This window comes from Staurois parvus, unplaced genomic scaffold (genome assembly GCF_062004578.1).
Source record: "Staurois parvus isolate SC_StPar_1 unplaced genomic scaffold, SC_StPar_1.0 ptg000027l, whole genome shotgun sequence".
In the NCBI taxonomy this organism is placed as follows: Eukaryota; Metazoa; Chordata; class Amphibia; order Anura; family Ranidae; genus Staurois; species Staurois parvus.
The window spans coordinates 23,404-50,868 of NW_028317823.1; the positions used below are offsets into that span (position 1 = coordinate 23,404).

General features: G+C 41.9%; 1 protein-coding gene, 2 non-coding genes and 1 pseudogene across 3 annotated transcripts in view; all 4 read right to left on the reverse strand.

The window, feature by feature from the left end:
* The window catches only part of CEP295 (centrosomal protein 295), a gene marked incomplete at its 3' end in the record, with an annotated part of 92,304 nt that overhangs the window by 23,399 nt on the left and 41,440 nt on the right, over window positions 1-27,465 (reverse strand). The window contains exons 10-19 of the mRNA XM_089656765.1: window positions 26,893-27,081; window positions 23,402-23,508; window positions 19,006-19,206; window positions 18,377-18,468; window positions 16,569-17,520; window positions 9,681-9,795; window positions 6,788-6,985; window positions 4,107-4,289; window positions 1,802-1,896; window positions 1,256-1,373 (exon numbers count right to left, since the gene is read on the reverse strand). Coding sequence (XP_089512891.1) covers window positions 1,256-1,373; window positions 1,802-1,896; window positions 4,107-4,289; window positions 6,788-6,985; window positions 9,681-9,795; window positions 16,569-17,520; window positions 18,377-18,468; window positions 19,006-19,206; window positions 23,402-23,508; window positions 26,893-27,081 — 2,250 coding nt within the window. The remainder of the gene's footprint in view (window positions 1-1,255; window positions 1,374-1,801; window positions 1,897-4,106; window positions 4,290-6,787; window positions 6,986-9,680; window positions 9,796-16,568; window positions 17,521-18,376; window positions 18,469-19,005; window positions 19,207-23,401; window positions 23,509-26,892; window positions 27,082-27,465) is intronic.
* LOC149471131 (small nucleolar RNA U2-19) lies at window positions 1,650-1,718 on the reverse strand. The gene has a single exon (XR_016307290.1). It is a non-coding gene; the product is annotated as a small nucleolar RNA U2-19 (small nucleolar RNA).
* Window positions 3,827-3,893, reverse strand: LOC149471132 (small nucleolar RNA U2-19). The gene has a single exon (XR_016307289.1). It is a non-coding gene; the product is annotated as a small nucleolar RNA U2-19 (small nucleolar RNA).
* Window positions 6,242-6,342, reverse strand: LOC149471133 (U6 spliceosomal RNA; annotated as a pseudogene).

Genomic DNA, 27,465 nt, shown 5'->3' on the forward strand with positions numbered 1-27,465 from the left:
ATGACTGTCTTGACTGTGTTCCATGGCATATCTAATGCCTTGGAAACTCTTTTGTACCCTTCTCCTGATACCTTAATACCTTTTAACAATGAGATCCCTCTGATGCTTTGGAACTCTCTGCGGACCATGGCTTTTGCTGTAGGATGTGACTAAGAAAATGTCAGGAAAGATCTACTAGAACAGCTGAAATTTGGGAGTAATCAGAGGCACTTTAAATGATGGCAGGGGTGTACTGACTCCTATTTAACATGATTTTGAATGTGATTGCTTCATTCTGAACACAGCTACATCCCCAGTTATAAAAGGGTGTGCACACTTATGCAATCACATTTTATTTTTTTTAAGCTTACTCCCCCCTTCCCTAAAAGATTTCAGTTTGTCTGTCAATTGAGTTGTACAATTTATATGTCACATTACAGGTGGAAAAAGTTCTGAAATGATTTATCTTTGTCTCTTTTTTTTACATCACAGAAACCTGACATTTTAACAGGGGGGTGTAGACTTTTATAGCCACTGTATATTCTCTTAAGGTGGTGATGCAGTGAATTTCAGTATTTTGGATTTTCAGCCCACCTTTCAATAAACTAAACTTTACTCATTCATTGCTCCCCACTCTATAAAAAAATCTTTGGCTATACAGAAAATTGCTAATAAGCTTGAACTGCTGTATTAAAAAAAAATGGTAATATTGATGCTGGATTTATGTTTAAGAAACAGCATTTGTGATGGAGGTGAGGATTTCGGTCTTAAAAAAAACCAGACAGGAGGGTATATGAAAAAAAATCTAAACCTCTACTGTTACAATAATGCAGTCTTACCTAGAAGCTGTATGTCCAATTATTGAGTTGTGTCCTACCTGAGCTCATATAGAACATATACCCAGCTCTCTATTTGGGCTGCAGGTAGAGCCTAAACTATGAATTCAGCTTTTATTTCCTTTAAAGTAATCCTGCAAGCACATCTGTAATTTGACATTTTTATGAGTATCTGGTGTCAGTGCTCAGGCAGTCCAAGGGATGGATGTTCAGCCTGACCCTGTAGTATCATAAAATAAGAAGAATGGAGATAGGTGCTATGCAAAGGGTACAAGCCACAGATCAAGCTCTGCTGATGGGAAGGTCTTGCTGCTGGAAATGCATTAGGTGTAAAGACTAGGATGTTTTATGGAAACCACAGTAGCAGAAAAATGTTTGACAGAACTTATTTTTTGCAACATTTGAGGTCTTTTTTTTTTTTCATTCCATACAATACAAACCAGAGTTTGCCGGACTGCAATCAGACTTCTCACTGGTCAGGAAACTGCCAGTTGATATGGTGGTTGTAGACAAATAGTCACTGGTGCCATCTGGGGTCTGCCCATGCATTGCATTCACCTGCACAGACAAAAACAGATTCAGCCATTTTCCTGGCATTAAAATAAAATGGGATTTAAGCAAATGTCCTGAGCTCAGATCAAGTGTAGAAACCACCATGGTGTATTTCTGGGCATTATATATTTCATCACAGCTCAAAAAAAAAAAACAAACAAAAAAAACAAACACACACACGACAACTCACAAAACAAACGAAACACACACACGACAACTCACAAAACAAACGAAACACACACACGACAACTCACAAAACAAACGAAACACACACACACAGCTTCTCAGTTATTGACAAATCACATACCAGTTCAGCTGGTAATCAGATTTGGCTATTTTTCATCATTGATCATTTTATTTCTAAAGAAAAATGATCTCAGATAACAGCAGACGAATACATAATAAAGTTTCATGAATTTTAATACGGTACTTACAAGTGTTGCAGTCCCTTGTGGAGCTGAGGGGTTACGGAAAGGCTCTGTTCCATTACCAGCAGGGAAATCTGGTGCTGCTGAACTATGAGGGTTATCTAAACAAAAAATGAGGACATCAAAATAATCACAGTCACAAGTATGTCCCACTAATGCTAATAACGCACACTCTATACCAACTAAAGGGCTTGATGATGTCACACCATTGAAATAAACTGAACAGGCTAAATCCTTACCAATGAGGCCATAGACAAACTAAACGAATCTCCAAAGTTTGCAGTTTCAAACTCCACACTTTTAAAGCAGAAAACTGTACCTAAACATCAAAAAGGGAAGAACTGCATAATTTACATTAAAATTTGCCCTATCTGTATAAAAACACCCAGTGCCTGGATATGGGGGCTCTGGACTCAGTGGTTTCCTGGCCTCAGGGCCCCTGCTCCTTTGGCTGGAGGAGAGGCGGAGGGCGGGGAGAAGAGGGGCTGAGGGCGGGGAGAAGAGGGGCTGAGGGCGGGGAGAAGAGGGGCTGAGGGCGGGGAGAAGAGGGGTTGAGGCGGGAAGGAGAGAGGCTGAGGCGGGGAGGAGAGAGGCTGAGGCGGGGAGGAGAGAGGCTGAGGCGGGGAGGAGAGAGGCTGAGGCGGGGAGGAGAGAGGCTGAGGCGGGGAGGAGAGAGGCTGAGGCGGGGAGGAGAGAGGCTGAGGCGGGGAGGAGAGAGGCTGAGGCGGGGAGGAGAGAGGCTGAGGCGGGGAGGAGAGAGGCTGAGGCGGGGAGGAGAGAGACTGAGGCGGGGAGGAGAGAGGCTGAGGCGGGGAGGAGAGAGGCTGAGGCGGGGAGGAGAGAGGCTGAGGCGGGGAGGAGAGAGGCTGAGGCGGGGAGGAGAGAGGCTGAGGCGGGGAGGAGAGAGGCTGAGGCGGGGAGGAGAGAGGCTGAGGCGGGGAGGAGAGAGGCTGAGGTGGGGAGCAGAGAGGCTGAGGTGGGGAGCAGTTCATAGAGATGCTGGAAAGCCAGGCCAATGGCCAGAAGGAGTGCAAGGAGGTAAACCGCTGCCTGCCAGCATATCAGGTCCGGGCACACAATGCACAAAGCCGGACTGTTCACATGGCACCAACTTCACGCAACTCACACTACAGGAAGCCTGCTGTACGGAAACATGGAAGCTGCTTTCACTCTGTGTTTTCAAGGCACAGGAAACCTAGCAACTAGCATTTCAAAGAGCTCAGCAATGGCAGCACATAGCACATTTTCAAAGAGCTCAGCGCTACATAAAGCAGCACATAGCACATGCATGCCCTATGATGTATCCCTATATTTCAGGTGATGACCTCAGTATTATGGCAGTAAAGTAAGAAAGAGCGAGCAAGCGAGAGAGTGTCGTGTAATGCGGTGTGCTATCTACTCTGTTCTCATGGCATTGAGCAGGGCCCTGTAGAAACTGAAGAGAATGTAATAATTTTTAGCTGGCTCCTAGAGTCAAAGCAAATTTTTAAGCCCTGCTTTAAATTATAAATTTTTTTTTTAACTCCATAAAAGCTTTATTAAGAACACAAAAAGTATTATAGTAATTATACACATGAATGGTAAGACAGAGAGATTGCAACTTTAAAACTCAAACCCAACATTTGGGTATGTCAGAGGTAAAAGATCAAGTAAAGAAATCCTTTTATGAATACGAATTGACTATCAAGTAAAATATGAAACCGAGATAAAGAACTTCCAAGAGTTACCATTTTTAAATATACATATTAAGCTAATCAGGGTTTCCAACCACATGTTCAACCTCAATAATAATGCATGACGAGTAGCAGGACAACACATCTGAGCTCAGATCAAGTGTAGACACCACCATGGGTAATTTCTGGGCAGCACAGATGTCATCATCGCTCAGATGAAACACACACACAGAAAATACTCTCCGTCCACACACTCTCAAACATACAGACAAATAACCATACCCACATTGTCCCATTCAAAATACAACACTTACAGACAACAGTCACAACATACAGAAAAAGATTCACACACTTGGCTTCTCAGAATGATAGATCACCTACCAGCTATGCTGGTAATCAGATTTGGCTATTTTTCATCATTGATCGTTTTCGCTTCTCAAGAGCTAAAAATGACCTCAGATAGCAGAATTCAAACAACTAAACATGGTAGAGCTAATGAGTAACAAACACAGAAAAGAAAAATCTAAGATTGTATTGTACTTTAAAAATAGAGTGCAGTTTACTTTGCGGAGTTAAAAAATTAAAGAACATCTGGCTGACATCAATATCTCCAGTGCAGCCAACCAAACAGCTGTTACCTGTGCTGCTGGGATCATGGGATAGTTCTAGAGTTAACATTTCTCTCCAGGATAGTTTAGTGTGGCTTTGGTTTGAGCTCTCATTACCACTGCGGTCAATGCTGGTAATCGACAGTCCAGAAAGATCTAGCTCTCTGTCCGGATGACAAAGGACTTCTGTTGCTCTAGCAAAATCACTCTGACCTAAATTAAAAAAAATAAAAACATTTGAACAGAATTAAAAAATAAATTGGAATTTTTGGAATTATATTTACTGCAGTTAGGATTATTTAGCCCAGGGGTGGGCAACCTCAAAGTGGTGAAGATCTACCTGAAAAACATGGCAGAAGTCAAAGATCACCGGTCAGTGTCACCTCCTCACACCTGAATTAAAGTTCTCATTGCTGTACTACCGTGTCACAATCACGCGCATTGCACAGCAATCACAGGTGTAAGTCAGGTGGTGAGGAGGCAACATATTGTCTCCTCACCACCTGTCAAACACACTCTGGTTGCTTTTCAGAGGAGCGGCAGTGCCTGCTGCACGTGTGAATGAGCCCTTAGTTGCATTTGACAGTGGCAACCTGAGGGCTCGTTCACACGTAAAAACACATCTTAACTATGGGGTGTTTTACCACCCCCCAAACTGAATGCAGGAGTTTTGGTGCACTTTCAGAAAGTTCACCAAACCCACAGAATAAAATAGAAGTCTATGGCTAAGCACAGGAAAGCTGCAAGTAGAGTGTCAGTGTGAAAGCAGCCGTATGCTATGCCCAGTGTATTGCTTCACACTGTCCTGAAGATCTCTTCTTTCCTGCTGCTGGCACCACTCTGGAAACCGCTAGCAGGGATAAGAGGTGGGCTGCAGCTGGCATCACTCTGCATGGGACAGGAGCTGGCACTACAGAGGAGGAATTGGCTTATGCTGCTCTTGCTCCCTTCTACAGCTCCAACTTTACAAGTAGTCCCTCTACATTGCACGCTGTTTGATGCTCTGGGATGGCAGGTCAGACAGTCCAGACCGCGTTCTACCAGTCACCTGGCCATGGATCTACTGGTAGATCGTGATCTATGAGTGCTGACCTGCCGATTTAGTTCAACTAAACTCACAGTTTAAGTACACTCCAGGTTAATCAAAACAAAAAGGTGTGCAGCATCTTGCAGTTTTTATTTTTTTTTTCCTTTCCAAAGCAGTTAAATCCTGAGTAGGATAACCCATCCTTTGCCAGCAGTGGCATAGTGAGACCCTTGCTCCCTGTAGGAAAGCCTTAAACTCTCTGCAGAGGTCCTCTGCTGAGTCAGATCTGTAGCTCCACAAAGCGCACAGCTCATTCTTCCTGTTAGAGCAGATCTTTATGTCAGATTCAGTAGCTGGTGTGCTGGACTTATGCAGAGACAACTGCCTGTACACAGAGAGAAAGGGCCCCACATGACAGCATACTCACAGACAGGCTTTTTCTCCTCAGACTATAGTGGCTTTACATAAAAAAGAAGGCAGCAAAAAAAAAAAAAAAGTATGTTACACACTGAGCACCTTTGCTTTGCTGCACATTTAGCAGATTTAAATTGAATTCAGTTGGAGCATATTCTGTAGAAATTCAGCCCAAAATAAATCTAGTACACCCAAGGCTTTCTCCCTAGTTTAATCTGCTCTACCCAAGAAGATAGTTGGCCTGGCTGCTGTCAGGAGGCCAAAGCAAAAAAAAGAACAAAATCAAGCGGTAAGCATGCACAGCAACAAAGATCTGCACTGGCAGACTTCTGTTCATGTCATAAATGTGTAACTCTCTATCTAAGTCATGGGAATGCAAAAGCAACTTGAAGGTGGTCAAATTCAGGTCAAATAGACCTGTAAATGAAGTCTGAATCTCTAAGAAGCATCTGAAAACTGATGTCAAAAGCAAGCCCACTGCCCGAGAATACAGACCCTAACCTACTCAGTATTCCAGTACTAAAAGATCAGCGATCAGGTATTAAAAGATGCCCATGCATGACTGGTTCTCTTGAGAAGATAAAATTACTATCCAGTGCCCAACATTTCACTATTTTATACTTGTTCCAGGTTAGCAATTGCTTAAAGTTTAACTGAAGGCACATTTTTTTCCAGTTTTGGACAGAGTGCAGAGGGATTAGAGCCCTGTCAGTTTTTTTTTTTTTTTTCAGTGGAACGCTTTATGAATGTGTGTGTTACCCTTGCACAGGGGCCATGCTAATCTTCTCTGTATTGTTCCATATTTAGTGCTGCCAAAGCAAGCACAACCCTATCAGGTTTTTATTTATGTCTTCGTCCCCATTTTTCCAGGGATTTTCTCTCACTTCCTGTTTGGCTATGGGACAGGAAGTGAAAGTAAATCTCCACAACGGGACACAAATGGCAAAAAAAAAAAAAAAAAAAAAAATCGGACCGGAGTCATAACCCTCCCTTGCTCCATGTAAAATGGGGGGGGGGGGGGGGGGGGAGTTTTGCCTATAGTTCTACTTTAAAAAGCAAGAAAACCTGTCACTTTGCCTGAAATGGGCAAGTTCTCCTTAATGCAGGCCTCACAACTATCAGCCTGAACTTTATGAAAACCTAAATGTGAATAGGGCTTTACTATTGAGTACTTTTTGCCTTTTTTTTTTTTTTTTTTTAAGTCAAACAGCAGTATTCTGGCATTCAACCACTGAATGCAAACACATTTCAAACGGAGGACACGAGATACCTGTTTGAGTCACATTGCTTTCAGCTAGTCCTGCGCTAGAACGTCGGCCGCTAGTGGGCGTCTCCACTTCCATGATGGCGCTTAACTCATGTTGCTCAAGGAATGGGCCCAGTTTGGTTTTTGTAACAGGTGGCTTTGAAGGTCTCCATCTTTGCTCTCTTCCTGGAGGTTTGAGAACACTGCTACTAAGGTCATTACCTGCAGAAGAGAGTAACTGGTCATATGATGGCAAGAACACAAGTGTTAGACTTCTCCAACATCCAACAGTAAAGAGAAAAATATTAAAATATTACAAGGACAAGTCAGGTTTGAGGGTCAGGTAGTGGTGGGGTGGAAGTCCCTCTATAACAAGGTCTTAAAGTGGTAATAGAAGGTTTAGCTTTTTTTTTTTTTTTTTTACCTGCTCTGTGCAATGGTTTTGCACAGAGCATCCCCAATTCTCTTCTCTGCAGGTCCCCCCGCTGGTGCTCCTGGCTCCTCCCACTTGACCAGTGACCTCCAATTACAAACCACTTGCTATGGGGGCACTGGTGCGCGCTCGCTCCTGGGCTCAGCTCTATGCGTCCATAAGACAAAGCACACCCCCACTCTTTCCTCATTGGCTTGACGTGATTGACAGCAGTGGGAGCCAATGGCTCTTGCTGCTGTCTCAACCAAGGAGGAGAGGGAGTCTCAGGACAGCCAAGGCTTTCATGCACATCGCTGGATTGAGATGGGGCTCAGGTATTAGGGGGGGTTGAGGGGAGAGAAGTACACAAAATGTTTTTTACCTTCATGCATAGAATGCATGAAGGTAAAAAACTACAAATTTTCAGCATTTACAACCACTTTAATGCAATACGAGAAACAGAACACCAATCTTTGGGAAAAAATATCATATTTTATATCATATAAAAATATTCATTATTGCCACCTTTTCCATTTGCTCGCACCTTCCTACTTTTTCTTTTTGGCTGAGGGACAGGTGATTGCAGCAATCTGAATGCCATTTGCAGCACTAGGACCATGGCTGATGATTTTTTCTATGACTTCTCCCAGCAGCCCAATTATGAACACCGACAACCGGCTAGCTCAGAAGAAGGTCAAATGTACCAGTCAATGAATTCTAAATGATCTCTGGAGCATCTGTAACTGCTGTTAAAAGTCAACTCATTGACATAGCCCAAACCTTGGCACACAGGTCCAAAACACTCAATACGTAGAGTCTGGAGGAAGCCCATTCATCACTGGTTCTTTTGAAAAGATGCAAGTTTTTGGGTAGTATCTTTAGTTTGCAGTGCCCCAACACTTCACTGCTTTGCACCTGTTCCAGGTTAGTAACTAGCTAAATAGCTAGTAGAGTTCTCGAGAAAACCTGTCACTTTGCCTGAAATTGGCAAATTTTCCTAAACACAAACCAAGAATCTCCAAACATATCTGAAATTTATAAAAACCTACTATCATGTGATCACCGCTGTGGTAGAATACCAACACCCAGCCCCAGAAAGCCCATAATACCTGTATTTGACCTTCTCCAGCATTCAATACAATGAAAACAAAGCCATATTCATATTCAAATGACGTGTACAATGTAACAGGACAGCCTTCTACACTGCCCTCAATATACACAGCCACATTTGTATGTATTTATATAGTGCCAAAAAGTTATTCAGAATACTTATATGTAGGTAACCAGCCCATAAAATTGCTTAAAACCAAACTACACTGCATCTGAGCACCACAAACCAAAAAAGCTACCCAATTCATTTTTAATATTCAACGCAAAGTCCCCCATCAATCCATGTCTCCATGCTTTATTTTGCTGAGCAATCACTTTGAAAAACACCCCCTAGCAAGTCTGCTTGTGTCCATCTTGAGTGAGGGCAGTTGATTCATACAGCATTTACTTACTGGAAACCACCTGCCTTTAGCCCAGGCATGCAGGCAGGAGGGTGTGCTTAGTTGAGAGAGCCCTTCCTCCCCTCCTGAAGACAACTGGGATGTATGACATTTATCTAGGCAGGGAAGCCAGTAGCTAAAGAAATGTTAAAGCTTAAAACAATAATGATATACTTTCCTATTCACTAATGCCAGCAGCATAAGGATTAAAAAGGTTAGTAAAGTAAAGGTTGACTGAGAGAGTGAAGTTTTACTTTAAAATCCCATCATTACTGGTAATCTGAAGAACTGGAAACACTGGTTCCTGAGAATGTGAAAGTGCACACTGGGCACAAGTTAAACCCAATGTGATCATGCACCCAACAGATAAAATATCACATGCCCAGCAGAACTATGACAAGCACTGCAAAGGACATAAAACACCATCACATCCACTGAGATCAACTATGACAGTCAAAGACGACACATCTAATAGTAGCACCATTGTGAAATATTGCTTGGAGCACAAGCCATTAAAAAGACAGTGCAGTTTGTAAAGTAAAAGCTAAGAAAAAAGCAGCTGACAGATTTTTATTGCATATCACTCTTCAAAAAAACACTGACGAAAGGGCTTAACGTACTTAAAATTTTAAACAACGAAACACCTAAATGAATTACATGTTTGTGAATGGACTTGAAGGATTTTGAATACCCCTAAGTCAATCTTGAATCAACCACCTCTGCCCCACTGCCGATTTAGGAACCTGACCCTAATTTTCCTGGCGGAGCTAAGCAGCCCCCCAATGTCACCTCTCCATCAACAATGTTCATTGGTCAGTGAATTGGCATCGTTGTATCTATCCAGTGACCAGGGAAGTGACCCAGGAAGCTATAAGGCTGAACCAGAAAGAAGAGATAAGTGGCTGAACAAGATTACAAAAGCCCAAAATTCTTTGGCAGGTACATATTTACCATATGTCTCTAATGTTTTCTGTCCCGGTTTTAATCACGTTTATACTGGATACAAAATACCTACCAAGTTCCAGTGTGAGATCTTCTTGGCTACGGTCATCCAGAGCTTCTAAGAGAGTTGACATAAAATGAGAACGATCCTTATTCAGAATCTGGCAGAAGTCAGTAGGCAGCTTGTTCTGTCCAGGGTTCAAAGCAAAACAAAGAAATTATCATGAAAATGTACCAATATAAATACCCCATTTCCAGTCTATAAAGCCTATGATAGATGCTGCCTCTCAGGACTCAGGGGTTCACATTTATTCCAAGACAGTCAAACAGAGCATGTTTAGATTCACTGTGAGTGATTTCACCCTCCCAGCACAGGTGTTTCACTTCCCAAGAAAATCCTTTTAAGGGCCAGGCCATTCAAAACATGTCCAGCCTCCATTCCGGATAATGACTGTTTAGGGAAAATGTGTCAGGCGGAGCGGTTCAGCATCATGCATGCCTGCCGAACCCGCAGCAGTGCTTTGTGTATGCTTGTATTTCAATTTTCACATGTGAGTGATTTTTTTTTTTTTAATTATTTGCAAATAAACTACACCATGAGGTTTCTCCTGCATTTTGTTTATTATGTGGCTGACATCTGATGAGTGCTGCTAATGATTTGGGCAAAGTGATTGCAAGGGACATCCCTTCACTGATACAGATCTGGATGAAGGTCACAGCACAGCTCATATAGATTTTTTTTGTTTGAGATCTCAATTTCTGGTAAGGAGCTGTGCATAGGGGATGAACACGAGCACTTTTACCAATATGTATTGGCACTGAAAGCACTTTTGCTAGTTTATGTGGAGTAAGCTTTTTTTATGCAAATTATGAGTGCATTTTTTTTTTTAAGAACTGTATTTATACTGTATAGAATGTAAAGTTGATGCAGCGCTAAAAGACTAAAGCCTAAATGCAGTATATAACCAGATAGTGAGTAATAACATGACCCAAAACCACCTAGGGATACACAGAAAACAATAGCCCTTAATAGACTAGTAACAGTGGTTAAGTGGTTAAGTGCAGGATAAGGTGTCCATAGTAAATACAGGGGTGTAAGTGAATCACAGCACACTTCAAGGAACGTGACCCCGGGCAGTCTTGCTGCAGTGGCCTCTCACCTCCACTCTACGACCCTACAGGGCCATAAAGCGTAATGTAGATCACCACGGAATCCTCCAATTCAGGGACTCTTTAGATGGATAAATAAACAGGGACAGAATTCCTCCAGGCCAGTGGATGAATAGAAGGCACTCTCCTCCGATGTCACAGCCGCTCATATGCCCATAAATGAGGAGATAAACACAATCCTCATAGTGTATTACCGCTTTATTTGAATATAGGCAACAAACAAAGAGGGAAGGTAATCCACTTACATAACAGACGGCTTGTATGGAGATGCAATGCTGGGTGTACAGCAGGATCAAAAAGGTGCACCAAGATGGCGTCACGCCGGAAGTGCGTCACCACGCTATTGCCGTCGACGCGTTGCGTCACGTACCTCGTGACTTCATCAGGACAGCGTGATTGGCCGGCGGCACTTCCTTATAAAGGCCGGGAACCTTTATTTAATCCTCAAGTAACTAACAACAATCAGTTAGAGGTTTTTAAGAAAATGGTCATTAGTGATATGAAAAAACTTGATCTTGGTAAAATGAGGCAAAATAAAGCATTGTACATTGGACAGAAGCGACTGTCCAAAAGGGACAATATAGTTATCAGACCTGCTGATAAAGGGGGGAGTATAGTGATACTTTCTAAGGAGTATTACGAAAAAGAATTGGAGTCACAATTAGGTGACACCAATACATATCTCCCCTTATCAAAAGATCCGACCAGTCAATTTAAAAAGGATCTTGTTGCATTAGTCAAGAAGGGAAAGGACACTAAGGTACTTAACAAAAAAGAAGCGTTATATCTGGTTCCAGATGTATGTAGATTACCAGTTATCTATACCCTACCGAAGATGCATAAAGATCCCTTGAATCCACCAGGACGACCCATCGTCATTGGGATACAATCAGTAATGTCTAGGATGGGTCAATATATTGATACTTTCCTCCAACCCCTGGTTATACAAACTAAGGCCTACCTGAGAGACACTAAACACCTTATACAATTGTTAGATGGTATCCATATCAAGGATGGTACCTTGCTTGCGAGTGCAGATGTGTCTGCTTTATATACCATCATTGATCATAAGGATGCTATGGACTCGGTGGGCTGGGGTATTAGATCATTTAGTGACCTTCTATGGCCACAGAGGAAATTTATTCTGGAAGGTTTGGATTATTGTCTCTCCCATAACTACTTCTGGTACAACAAACAGTTTTACAATCAAATGAAGGGAGTAGCTATGGGAGCCAGGTTTGCTCCCAGTGTGGCCAACCTTTTCATGGCCCACTGGGAGGAAGAGGCAGTGTATCAGAATCCCCCTAAACAACTACTCCTTTATAAAAGGTTTATTGACGATGTTATTATCATCTGGGATGGATTGGAATCTGATTTATTATTCTTTCTAAATCAGTTAAATAGTAATGATAAATGCATTAAGCTCTCGTGGGAAATAAGTGGCACTTCCATTAATTATTTGGATTTGTGCATTTCGGTGAAGGATAATAATCTTCATACTAAAACTTTTTTCAAAAAAGTAGATCGGAATGGATACATTCCACTAGATAGTTGCCACTTCCCTCCTTGGCTGATGAATATCCCAAAAGGACAGCTGGTCAGACTTAGAAGGAATTGCACAGATATCAAGGAATATTATGAGCAGGCTAACATTATGGAAGAGAGATTCTGTAGCAAAGGTTATTCGAGAGAAATGATTAAAAATAAGATCGTAGAAGTGGGAACAACGATGAGGAGTAACTTTCTTGTTGATAAACCCAAGACAGAAGATTTGAGGGATCACACGGCGATTATTCTGGATTTTACCAGTAATTATAAACAGATAGAAAGTGTATTCAGACGTTATTGGCCCATTCTAATAACCGACCCCATTTTTTCAAAATTGTTACCGGCTACACCTAAATTCATATATAGGAAGGCTCCTTCTCTTAGGTCCAAATTGGTTCGTAGTGTATTGAACCCCCCTATTAAAAGTCCTAAGGCTACGTTTCTTGACCATAAAGGGTTTTTCCCGTGTAAGACCTGTTATGCCTGTAGAGCCACCAGGGGTTCCAACACTAGATTGAGCTCCTTTTCAGCTACTAGTAATGGTAGGTCTTTTCAAGTTAAGGACTTTATATCGTGTAGAACGGAGGGGGTTGTGTATGTTCTCCAATGCGGATGTGGCTTGCAATATGTGGGAAGGACAAAAAGACCTTTATGGGTCCGGTTGAGAGAACATGTCCAGAAGATAAAAAAGGGCTTCCCGAAACACTGTCTATCCAATCATTTTCGGCTATACCATAATCAAGACCCTTCTGGTCTTAAATTTTGGGGAGTCGAGAAATACAAGAAACACTGGAGAGGGTCCCACAAAGTGAGATCTCTAAGTCAGATAGAATCAAAATATATTTTTCTCATGGATACATTTGCCCCGATGGGACTCAATATTGAGTTCGACTTGAACTGTTTTATCAGTGATCGATAACCTCTTCCATGTAGATATTATGTGTTTTTTAGTACTTGATGTATAGAGTTCATGCAGGATTACAAAGGAGCGTTTTTTCATCATTTTATTTAATATATATATATTTTTTTATATATATATAATTTTTATTCATATATTTTTTAGTGTATTTTGTATAGGGCATTATATGATTATGCTCGTTTTTTATATATATTTTTTTCTGATTTTCATTAAATTATATTATGTGTTTTTCTATATTTATATACATTTTTTTTATTATTTTTATATATCAGTCTCTCTATGCGTTGATTATGGAGAGACATTGATGTGTGGTGCTCTTTTTATAGTGTATTACTTCACTGGGATTGCTAGACCTAATGGGAGAAGGTCTGTCCTTATTAGACTACATTTATATGGCTGCCTGGGTTTTTCTTGGCATGCTGGACTATTAGAATATGGCCGCGATCGCACCGCCCACTGTGGTCTTGATGGGTGCGGTTCCCGGCCTTTATAAGGAAGTGCCGCCGGCCAATCACGCTGTCCTGATGAAGTCACGAGGTACGTGACGCAACGCGTCGACGGCAATAGCGTGGTGACGCACTTCCGGCGTGACGCCATCTTGGTGCACCTTTTTGATCCTGCTGTACACCCAGCATTGCATCTCCATACAAGCCGTCTGTTATGTAAGTGGATTACCTTCCCTCTTTGTTTGTTGCCTATATTCAAATAAAGCGGTAATACACTATGAGGATTGTGTTTATCTCCTCATTTATGGGCATATGAGCGGCTGTGACATTGGAGGAGAGTGCCTTCTATTCATCCACTGGCCTGGAGGAATTCTGTCCCTGTTTATTTATCCATCTAAAGAGTCCCTGAATTGGAGGATTCCGTGGTGATCTACATTACGCTTTATGGCCCTGTAGGGTCGTAGAGTGGAGGTGAGAGGCCACTGCAGCAAGACTGCCCGGGGTCACGTTCCTTGAAGTGTGCTGTGATTCACTTACACCCCTGTATTTACTATGGACACCTTATCCTGCACTTAACCACTTAACCACTGTTACTAGTCTATTAAGGGCTATTGTTTTCTGTGTATCCCTAGGTGGTTTTGGGTCATGTTATTACTCACTATCTGGTTATATACTGCATTTAGGCTTTAGTCTTTTAGCGCTGCATCAACTTTACATTCTATTCATATTGCCCTTATTTGGTATGGGACAGATGCTGGCTGCTTTTTAGTTCTTTATTCACCACTTACCATAAGAGCGCAGGAGGATTTTTATGTGATTTAGTGTATTTATACTGTATTATGGACACTGCATAGTTGATTTTTTTTTTTTTTTAGAAAATATCTACTTTTAATGCTTTCTTTAAGGGATATGGGCACCTATTAGGTATACAGTATCTCACAGGAGTACATCCCTCACATTTTTGTAAATATTTTATTCTATCTTTTCATGTGACAACACTGAAGAAATGACACTTTGTTACAATGTGACGTAGTGAGTGTACAGCTTGTATAACATGTAAATTTGCTGTCCCCTCAAAATAACTGAACACACAGCCATTAATGTCTAAACCGCTGGCAACAAAAGTAAGTCCACCCCTAAGTGAAAATGTCCAAATTGGGCCAAATTAGCCATTTTCCCTCCCCAATGTCATGTGACTCCTTAGTAATAAAAGGTCTCAGGTGTGAATGGGGAGCAGGTGTGTTAAATTTGGTGTTATCGCTCTCACTCTCTCATGCTGGTCACTGGAAGTTCAACATGGCACCTCATGGCAAAGAAAACTCTGAGGATCTGAAAAAAAGAACTGTTGCTCTATATAAAGATGGCCTAGGCTATAAGAAGATTGCCAAGACCCTGAAACTGAGCTGCAGCACGGTGGCCAAGACCATACAGCAGGTTTAGCAGGACAGGTTCCACTCAGAACAGGCCTCGCCATGGTTGACCAAAGAAGTTGAGTGCACGTGCTTAGCGTCATATCCAGAGATTGTCTTTGGGAAATAGACATATGAATGCTGCCAGCATTTCTGTAGAGGTTGAAGGGGTGGGGGGTCAGCCTGTCAGTGCTCAGACCATACACAGCACACTGCATCAAATTGGTCTGCATTGCCGTTGTCCCAGAAGGAAGCCTCTTCTAAAGATGATGCACAAGAAAGCCCGCAAACTGTTTGCCGAAGACAAGCAGACTAAGGACATGGATGTCCTGTGGTCTGATGACACCAAGATAAACTTATTTGGTTCAGATGGTGTCAAGCGTGTGTGGCAGCAACCAGGTGAGGGGTACAAAGAGAAGTGTGTCTTGCCTACAGTCAAGCATGGTGGTGGGAGTGTCATGGTCTGGGGCTGCATGAGTGCTGCCGGCACTGGGGAGCTACAGTTTATTGAGGAAACCATGAATGCCAATATGTACTGTGACATACTGAAGCAGAGTATGATCCCCTCCCTTCGGAGACTGGGCCACAGGGCAGTATTCCAACATAACGACCCCAAACACACCTCCAAGACGACCACTGCCTTGGTAAAGAAGCTGAGGGTAAAAGTGATGGACTGGCCAAGTATGTCTTCAGACCTAAACCCTATCGAGCATCTGTGGAGCATCCTCAAAACGGAAGGTGGAGGAGCAACTTGTGAACCTCTGGTGAACTCCATGCCCAAGAGGGTTAAGGCAGTGCTGCAAAATAATGGTGATCACACAAAATAATGACACTTTGGGCCCAATTTGGACATTTTCACTTAGGGGTGTACTCACTTTTGTTGCTAGAGGTTTAGACATTAATGGCTGGGTGTTAAGCTATTTTGAGGGGACAGCAAATTTACACTGTTACACAAGCTGTACACTCACTACGTCACATTGTAGCAAAGTGTCATTTCTTCAGTGTTGTCACATGAAAAGATAGAATAACATATTTACAAAAATATGAGGGGTGTACTTACTTCTGTGAGATACTGTATATTGTTTCACTGTTCAGTATTCCGACATTGTAGGGTGCTGCAATCTCGCAACATTCACTCGGTATACTAAGCGCAAGTTTTATTCACATATATTACTGGTTCAGTCTTATCAGTATAGAATAACCACAGGCGTGCACTCTTATTGCAGCAGTGAGTTTTTTTAAACCTGATGCAATCATTAATGCAATATGAAATTATTTGCCGCTGCTTCGCTTCACATATTCCTTTTAAAAAGGGAACTGTATCGTATCTGCTGTAAGCTGCTTGCGTCACAACACAGGCATGCGTGGGTGTCAAATTTAAATTTGACTTTAATTTTAAGTATAAATACAGCTTTAAGCTTCAGTTGCTGCTTCAATATTTCTTGGCTCTGGCTCCACTGTTCTCTTACCTCACTGGAGCCAAAAACATTTTGAAGTGACTCTTGGTAGCTTCTTATTTGCTCTTCCAATTGCTTCTGTTTCTGAAGGAGATGCTCTTCCTGGCTCTTTTGCTTGAACAGTAAAGAATCCCTCTGCTTGTCTAGCTGATCTTGCATGGCCTTCAGATGGTCTTGCTGAGCTCTGATCCCCACAGTGGAGGAGAGGAGTCTTTCTCTGAACTCACGTACATTGGAAAAATCTCCTAATGGCTGGTCCTCAATCACATGTAATCTGGGCACTTGCAAAGGGATAGCTGGATCAGGGAGGTCAATTTGTGGTAGACCTAAAGAAAGTTCTGAAGGCAATGGATGGTATGTTGTGCTAGACGATGTGTCATAATCTCCAGGGCTAGATGAAGTTGACTGTTTCTCACACACAGCATCAGCATATGGAAATCTAGTATCATTCTGATTTGGACTTTGATAAGGAAAACACGTCTGAGGTAAATTCTCCTGGAGACTTCTTTCCTCCCCAATATCGCTCTCTAAGGGACTAGCACCCCCTAGATTCCTGATGCTATCAGCAAGCCTGCTGCAGTCCATACCACCTTGGGGTAAGAAGTCACCAGGCAATTTAGGACCTGTCAACACTGGAACCTGCAGTGCGCTCCCGTTCCTTGAACTCATCTGTTCCGGCTCTGGGGCCCCGGAAGTTTGAGAAATAGTTGGTTTGTGCTGTTGTTCTGAGTTATGCTTAATGGTAACTGGATTTTTAAGTAACTCATTCCTAAAAGTAGACATAATCACATTTGCAGGAGGAGGAGATGAAGGTGGATACTCTAAGAATTGTGGCTTTGGGCTTTGCATACTACTATCAGGCGTCCTTTGGTGAGATATTGACAAGTGTGGATATCGCTTCTTCAACAGCATTTGGTATTCCTGTAAACGTTTCCGTGCCTCATCCACAGATTGCTTATGTACCCTAATAAAAGAAAGAAAAAAAAAAAAAAAAAGAGCTTGTGATTTAGTTGCGAATGTGAATCTTTACTCCGTTTATTGCCAGACCTACATGCGGGAAGGGCAATAAAGTCTAACTGTCCTTGGAATACATTAGCGAATGGGAGGGTCTGTGTTCAATATAATCCACTGACGCATGTTCAGAATTCTAATACGAAAAGCTGCATTTTTTGCATCCCTTTAGAAGGAATTGACCCTTAGGAGTACCTCACAAAAATATAATTCCTACTGCAAAGAATGTATAAAATTTGACTTGCATCTAAGTGTGGACTTCTGGGACAACATACACATATACACTTGCTGGCCACGTTATTTAGGTACACCTTGCTAGTACCGAGTTGGACATAATCTCTGAGGTTGAAACATTCCTCAAAGATTAAGGTCCATATTGTCATGAGTAATGGTTGCCCATCATGTCCAACCAGCCTGCCCATTCTCCTCTGACATCAACAAGGCATTTTCCTCCACACAACTGCCATTCACTGGGTATTTTTTTTTCTTTTTCAGACCATTCTCTGTAAACCCTAGAGATGGTTGTGCAGGAAAATTCCAGGAGATAGAGGTTTTTTAAATACTCAAACCAACTCATATGGCACCAACAACCATGCCACGTTCAAAGTTACTTAAATTCCTTTTCTTCCCCATTCTGATGCTCGGATTGCACTTCAGCAAGTCGTCTTCACCACGTCTACATGGCTAAATGACTGAGTTGCTGCCATGTGGCTGACTGATTAGTAATTTGTGTTAACAAGCAATTGAACAGGTGTACCTAATTAAGTGGCCGGTGAGTGTATATTCATATATACACGACAATAAATTACCTGTTTTGCTCAACAAGACGTTGCTGGTACTCTCGAATCATTTGAATATGCAGATTCTCAGCAGACTCATGCGCCTCCGGAACAGAAGGCTCCTATGGTAACAAATAATATGACATTAACACTATAACTTCAACCTAAATCTAAATTTAAGAAAGAAAAAAAGATAACATTGCTGGCTTTAGTCACAATCAAGCCCTGTAAAACTTGAGTCCAAATAGCATTGTTTGGTCATTATCAAACTTTATGGTGTCCATGAAGTATGAGCATGCAATATTTATTGTGTGAATTATGACCTTTGTCAACATAGGAATGCAGCTTGCTGTTAACATCAGTTTAAAAATTGAGTGTTGCATCTGTTGATCATTTCAAATTTGAGTGTTGCATGTGACATCTTTCAAACTGCTTTTCCATTCCCATAGACTTGAGAAGTTTTGACATGAATACAAGAACATTGATCTCTAGTGTGAGGGTGTGAACTGCACCACTATTCACAAAAGGATTTATCCTCATCTACCTCTACATGCATTTAAACATGTACAAACCATAAAAAAAAAAAAAAAACATATACTTTGAAGACAAAAAAAAAAAAAAAAAAAACTACACACACACACACGAAAACAGACTCTTACACTAGGCTCAGTCTCAGGTGCTGTTGGTCCGGACCCTTCGTCCTCTATAGTCGCACTTCTATCCTGTTCCATCTCTCCTCTTCTGGTGACCTGCATTTGTTGCTGTACCCTGAAGTATTCTTCCTCTAGAGCTTGCCTCTCCTCTTCCAATCTTCTCAGTAACTCTAGCTGTTCCATCTTTTGCCACTCTAGGTCTTCCATCTGGAAAAACATTAAATTAAATAAGTTCAGCCTATCTGAAAAAAATAGATGGCTCTTATGATCTACTGCAGATTGCTTTTCAGAGGGGCGGTAAACAATGCTGCACATGTAAACATGCCCTTAAAAGGAAATGACTGAGCAATTTTTACATATCCAATGTGTACACTGATCTCAAGATATAGTAGGAGTATCATATTTTTATATGTTTACTCGGTACTTTTTACAATTCACACACAGATCTGTAACCAAATCAGGATGCATGCATCAGCAAGTTAGAAAACTTAGTTGGTGTCCTTATTGACCTGCCATGAAAAAGTCAATTACAGGGTGGAGCTGAAAGAAAAGATTTGCTCAGTGACACTGCTGGACCTCCAAAATGAAGAAGTCTGTTTATCTGTGCTTTTATGAATAAAGTGCAGCCCACATATGTAACAAGCAGAGGTGTGAAGCGCCACCACTGAATTTTTGTTGTACACTATCTAACCAAACGTTTGTGGACAACTAATCATACCTACATCATGACCCTATAACTAAGCCCCTGGTGGTAAGGATGAAAGGAATCCGGGTGTGTGGTTTGGTGGAGACATGCAGGCTGAGGCTTTTTATTTACCTGGGCTGGTCGGGAGCAGCAGCAATCCTTTCCTCTTTACATTTACTAGCCCCCTGGATTGGTATTAGGACAAGCCTGCACCCCATGTTCTGGGACAAAGGGATATGCTTTCATCTCTACTCTGAGTGGCACCAAAAGCAATCTAAGAGGTCACATGTCTTTATGGACCTGGCTCTCTGTATACAGAACAGTCACACTGCAACCAAAAAGGGCCTTCACCAAACTGTTTCCACATACAAGCTGAAAGTGTAAAACAGTCTAAAACAGATTTGTATTCTGCAGCACTAACAGTACCCTTAACTGAAAAGTATCCTTCACTGAATACACCTAGTGTTTATGTACTTTGTCATACAGATATGTGTAATGGTCTGATGTCCATAAACATTTTGCTGTATACTACATTTCTATTTTGCAACAAGGAGAAGCCTGCAAAGAGCCGTGGCGCTGGTCTTTGTAATGGCACATTACTGGTAAATGCTGTATACTAGGTTAACCACAATGGATACCTTTTTTTCACGAATCTGCTTTAAAGGTATGAGAGTACCTCAGCTACTCAATCAACCCAACACAGGATTATGACTTTAAAAGAAACATGTCAAGAAAGAAATACAGGCTGGCAATGCCGACTCTGTAATTTGTTAGCTGCCTTTCTATCATGCTCATTCAATGGCTTCAATGCATTCTGTGTCACTGACTGGGAACACAAATGTAGAATAAAAGAATGGTGAATTCACTGCCTGCATGCTTATCCTGAGTTAGTTGCATTGCAAATCTTGACATTGGTAGTCAGCCATGTACAGTGGGTATAGAAAAGAATCACCTTGCAGTCACGTGTTGTCTACATACACATGCTTCAGCATCAGCTGCACACCATTGCTCTGAAAAGCTTTCCATCATATGGTGATAACAGTGATGCTATGCCTGTGAAATGCATGTTGAAATAGCCACTTGCAGTCTCCACCAGGGATGCATATGACAGAGTGACAATGCAAGTACAGAAATGAGAGACCGGGACATAGTGTACAGTGCCTTGAAAAGGTATTCATACCCCTTGAAATTTTCCACATTTTGTCACGTTACAACCAAAAACATAAATGTATTTTATGTGATAGACCAACACAAAGTGGTACATAATTGTGAAGTGGGAAGAAAATGATAAATGTTTTCACCATTTTGAACAAATAAATATGTGGAAAGTGTGGCATGCATTTGTATTCAGCCCCCCTGAGTCAATACTTTGTAGGACCACCTTTCACTGCAATTACAGCTGCAAGTTTTTTTTGGGTATGTCTCTAACAGCTTTGCACATCTAGAGAGGGACATTTTTGGCCATTCTCCTTTGCAAAATAGCTCAAGCTCTGTCAGATTGGATGGAGAGCCTCTGTGATCAGCAATTTTTAAGTCTTGCCACAGATTCTAAACTGGATTTAGGTCTGGACTTTGACTGGGCCATTCTAACACATGAATATGCTTTGGTGTAAACCACTCCATTGTAGCTCTGGTTGTATGTTTAAGGTCGTTGTCCTGCTAGAAGGTGAACCCCTGCCCCAGTCTCAAGTCTTTTGCCGACTGTAACATGTTTTCTTCTAAGATTGCCCCGTATTTGACCCCAGCAGTCTTCCCATCATCTCTGACCAGCTTCCTTGTCCCTGCTGAAGAAAAGCATCCCCACAACATGATGCTGCCACCACGTTACACGGTGGGGAAGGTGTGTTCAGGGTGATGTGCAGTGTTAGTTTTCCTCCACAAATAGCGTTTTGTTTTTAAACCAAATAAGTTCAATTTTGGTCTCATCTGACCAGAGCACCTTCTTCCACGTCTGCTGTCCCCCACATGGCTTCTCGCAAACTGCAAACAGGGCTTTCTTTCAACAATGCCACTTTTTTCTTGCCACTCTTCCATAAAGGCCAGATTTGTGGAGTACACGACTAATATTTGTCCTGTGGACAGATTCCCCCACCTGAGCTGTGGATCTCTGCAGCTCCTACAGAGTTACCATGGGCCTCTTGGCTGCTTCTCTGATTAATGCTCTCTCTGCCCAGCCTGTCAGTTTAGGTGGACGGCCATGTCTTGGTAGGTTTGCAGTTGTGCCATACTCTTTCCATTTTCGGGTGATGGATTGAACAGTGCTTCATGAGATGTTCAAAGCTTGGGATATTTTTTTTATAACTTAACCCTGCTTTAAACTTCTCCACAACTCTATCCCTGGCCTGTCTGGTGTGTTCTTTGGCGTTCATGATGCTGTTTGTTCACTAATGTTCTCTGACAAACCTCTGAGGGCTTCACAGAACAGCCGTATTTATACGGAGAATAAATTACACACAGGTGGACTCAATTTACTAATCAGGTGATTTCTGAAGACAATTGGTTTCACTAGATTTTAGTTAGGGGCATCACACTAAAGGGGGCTGAGAACAAAGCACACTACACTTTTCAGATATTTGTAAAAATATTTTCAAAGCCACTTATCAGTTTCCTTCTACTTCACAATTATGTGCCACTTTGTGTTGGTCTATCACATAAAATCCCAATAAAATAGTTTTACGTTTTTGGTTGAAAATGTTAAGGGGTATCAATACGTTTTCAAGGCACTGCAACTCAGTTACATGAAGTGGCTGAACAACAGGGTGTATTTCAAAAGAAAGATGCAGATATGAAAATGTTGCAACCAACTTTTGAAGTAACGTTAAAGTGTTAAAATGTTATTCATTTTTAATATTCAAAGTAAACACATTCATCCATGACTCCATGCTTTATTTTGCTGTGAAATCATTTTGAAAGACACCCCCCTAGCATTTCTGGCTGTAGCAATCTTGAGTAAGGGCCAATGATTCATGTAGCATTTAATTCCTTGAATCCATCTGCTCTTAGCTGAGGCATGTAGGCAGGAGGGTGTGCTTAGCTTATAAAAACCCCTCCGCCCTTTCTGAAGACTCCTGGGAAGAATGACAATTTGCCTAGGCATGGAAAACAGGAAATAGCTGAAGAAATATGAAAAAAAAAAAGTTTAAAAAACAAGTAAAAATGATATACTTTTCTTATCTATTTACTAATGCTGGCAGCACAAGGATTAAAAACTGTCAATGTTGATTGAGAGAGTGAAGTTCCACTTTAGGGCTTGTTCACACCATGATGCAGACGTCAGTTTTCAGCAAGGGCACAGCGAAATAAATTGTTCTCGATGTGCCCCGTTCACACCACACTAGTATGACGTGCAGATTTTTTCTGCACAGTGATCTGTAACATGTATACAAAAACTCATTTCAGCGAGCATGAAAACTGAGGTCTCTGCTAGAAAAAATCTGCGCACCAGTTTCCATCAGTTTTTATGCATGTATAGTGTGAACAAGCCCTAAAGCTTCTGAAATGTAATTAACGGAGTTTAGGTCTGTTTAAGCATAAAACGGTATGCAAATTTAAGTATGATTTGTGCGCATCTCATATCCACAGGTCAAGAAACAAGTAACTAGTTACAACTAACACAGATTCACTCATATTAATTGGTGCGTAGGAGCTTTGAATTCCATTCATCCACCAACTGTCCAGCTGTGAGCAGCACAAAAGGCACAGAACAAAAAAATTCACCTCCTTTTTCCTCTCTGTCTCCATTCTGATGCGTGCTGCTTGCTCCTGTGGATGCAGAAGGATAGAATTTCCAGCCAGAACCGTGTTATCCGTCACATCCTCTGCTTCTAAAGGCAAAGAAGATCAAAGTGTGGCTTTACCTGCCTGTGAAATAATACATCAAACTGGAAGGAAGTTTCCAACATGGGAAAGATGACAGTTAAATGTGGTCTCTCAGGTTCTCGGAGAAACAAAGTACAGAATACAAAAGTGTGAGTATATCTCAGCAAGCTAGACAGTTAAACAAGGCATTGTTAAATTCAGTGTATTCAGTGTCTCTTGTACCTCTACAAGTTCAGGTGCAGGACAAGCAGAGATTATGTAATGGAAGCAATGCTATTAGAAAAAGGCTACAAATACACAGCTCAAAAAAAAATAAAGGAACACTTTGAAAACCCATCAGATCTCAATGGGGAAAAACATCATGTTGGATATCTATACTGATATGGACTGGGTAATGTGTTAGGAACGTAAGGATGCCCCATCGCTTGATGGAAATGAAAACCATCAGCCTACAGAGGACTGAATTCAAAGACACCCCGAAAATCAAATAGAAAAAATGATGCAGCAGGCTAGTCCATTTTGCTGAAATGTCATTGCAGCAACTCAAAATGGTCCTCAGTAGTTTGTATGCCCCCCACATGCTTGTATGCCTGACAATGTCAGGGCATGCTCCAAATGAGAAGACGGATGGTGTCCTGGGGTATTTCCTCCCAGATCTGGAACAGGGCATCACTGAGCTCCTAGACAGTCTGAGGTGCAACCTGGCGGCGTCAGATGGACCGCAACATCCCAGAGGTGTTCTATTGGATTTAGGTCAGGCAAGTGTGGGGACCATTCAATGGTATCAATTCCTTCATCCTCCAGGAACTGCCTGCATACTCTCAGCACAAGAGGCCGGGCATTGTCGTGCACCAGGAGGAACCCAGGACCCACTACACACAGCGTAGAGTCTGACAATGGATCCAAGGATTTCATCCCGATACTTAATAGCAGTCAGAGTGCCACTGTCTAGCCTGTACAGGTCTGTGTGTCCCTCCATGGATATTCCTCCCCAGACCATCATTGACCCACCACCAAAAGAGTCATGCTGAATGATGTTACAGGCAGCATAACATTCTCCACGGCTTCTCCAGACCCTTTCACGTCTATCACATGTGCTCAGGGTGAACCTGCTCTCATCTGCCAATTCTGGTATTCAATGGCAATCGAGCTCTATGGTGCCGGGAAGTGTGCACCATAGAGCTAGAGGACGTCGGGCCCTCAGGCCACCCTCATGAAGTCTGTTTCTGATTGTTTGGTCAGATATTCACACCAGTGGTCTGCTGGAGATCATTTTATAGAGCTCTAGCAATGCTCATCATTGTTCCTCCTTGCACAAAAGAGCAAATACAGGTCCTGCTGATGGGTTAAGGACCTTCTACGGCCCTGTCCAACTCTCCTAGAATAACTGCCTGTTCCCTGGAATCTCCTCCATGCTCTTGAGAACCTTCTGGCAATGGCACGTATTGATGTGCCATCCTGGAGGAACTGACCTGCCTGTGCAACCTCTGTAGGGTCCAGATATCACCTCATGCTACCCATAGTGACACTGACCCAAGCAAAATGAAAAACTATTAATAAGTGAAATAACTTCTGCACCTACTAATTAATATGTAAAATAATAGCCAATTTCCGTGAATGCTGCTACCAACATCAATTGTGTTCCAACAATACAAACAGAATAAATAGATAAAGTGATGTAGCTCTGCTAATAGATATACAGCAATCTGTCATAGTAGACAACCAAAGTGAATACACTGTGCTCATAATAATGAATATATACAGGAGGATAAGGCAGACTGAGTTCAGGATGAAATCATGTTGTGCGTGCCAGCTGGCGAGATCCACATTACTGGTCACCACGAGAGTGAATTTGACAGGTACCCGCTCCCACTTCCGTGGAGTTGTCCTCCCTCCCCCCACCCCCTCCCCGTAGTCTTGTGCGACACGTGACAGGTCCCTGAAGACTACAGGGCCATTCACAAAGCGCAGCACTTCTAGCACATGCGCAGTAGGCACCTGGCTGTGAAGTCACAGCCAGGTGCCCACACTGAAGATGCTGGAGCCAAGGAAAGAAGATGGCCGTTGGAAGCAGGACACTGCTGGACCGAGGAATAGGTAGGACGGAGGAACGGGTTCTTCTGCACAGTAGAGCCGAGTGGCCAGCCCAGTATTCTAAACACGGCGGCGGCGGGAATACCGGGCTGGCCGCTCCATAAGACGCACAGACATTTTCCTCCATTTTGTGGGGGGAATAAAGTGAGTCTTATGGAGCGAAGAATACAGTACATGAACTTATACACAAATGCATTTGAAGCACTTTAGCATTTATCTATCTACATTTCTTTGTATTAATGTACGATATTTGTATATATTTATTCACTTCATTATTATGATCACAGTGTATTCACTTTGGTTATCTACTATGACGGATTGATGTATATCTATTAGCAGCGCTACATCACTTTATCTATTTATTCCAAATGCAAAACTAGTGAAAACCCATCAGAAAAGGTGAGAAGGGAAAAAAATGTCAGTGGCCTCCACCAGTAAAGCTCTTCCTGTTTTGCGGGTTGTCTCATTGTTGCCCATCTAGTGCACCTGTTAATTTCATTAACACCAAAGCAGCTGAAACTGATTAACAATCCCCTCTGCTACTTAACTGACCAGATCAATATCCCAGGAGATTAACTGACAATGCCATACTCTGAATAAAAAGTGTTCCTTTAATTCTTTGAGTAGTGTAGATAAATGTATGTGTTCAAACTTATTTGATGGGAGAATAACAATCAATTATCAGTATATTCAACAACTCAAATAGCTGCAACATAAAGTGATCAAAAAAAAAAAAAAAAAAAAAGAAGGAGATCACTATAGAGAAAAATAGATTATCTGGGATTAAAGTGTAAGTAAACGCAAATACTAAAGTTGTGTAAATGCCTCCTGTTTTCCTCAGGGACCATGGCGAAATGATCACCACACAGGTGATGTGCAAAGATACCTATGTTGTGTTCATCCCACCTGAACCATAACCGTAAGGCTGGTTTCATAATGATCCTAGCAAAAACGCATATGCATTTTTGCAGTGTTTTTACAGGACATGTGACTCAAAAATGCACCGAAAAGGCACCAGTTGATGCATTTTCATTGATTTCAATGGGAAGATGCCTTTTGGGTGCATTTTTTTACCGCACCAAGCTGCAGCAAGCAGGATTTTAAAAAATGCACCTGATGCACAACAAATCAGTGTAAAGTGTTCCGTAGGAATACATGGTCACACATTTTTCTTCCACTTTTTTTTAAACGCAATAGCAGACGAAAAGAGAGTCGGTGCGCAAGGAGCCTAATTGCTTAGCTCTTTGCCAAGCTGGAAGACCAGCTGAACAATGATGTAGCCAGGTATAGATTACCTTTAGTGTCAGGCTTGTTATCCTCCAGTTCAACAGCCTTGTGTGCTACATTCTCGATTGGCAAAGATCCAGACTCTAGAGTGTCACTTGCTGTCTCTGCATCGCTCTTAGCGCTCCACTGATCCTTCTGTGTCCTTATCCGGTTCAACAGCCTCTTCAGCACCAGTCTAGACTGAGGTTCTCGTGCTTCTACAAAATATTGTAAATGCTGAAAACTACATACATTAAGAAGATTCAAAAGCTATTCTAAAACCAGCAGTTGCATTTCTATTGCTCAATCTTCTGCATCTATGTAAAATAAATCTCAAGCTTTCACTAAGCAAGTTACAAGTCTTTTTAGTCTGTACTAGAATCGGATCATATGGGTATTCACACCTATGCGATCAAATTCTGCACATCGCACCTCATTTTGTGGACCGATTTTGAGGTGGTGTTAACTTAAGATACATACCCATAGCGGTGCACATGAACAGGGTGCGATTGTGATGCAATGCGGAATTTGCACAGAAACTGCTGCGAATTCTGCACCGCATCAGTGTGAACCCAGGCTACAGAATCATCCCCAAAGCCTGC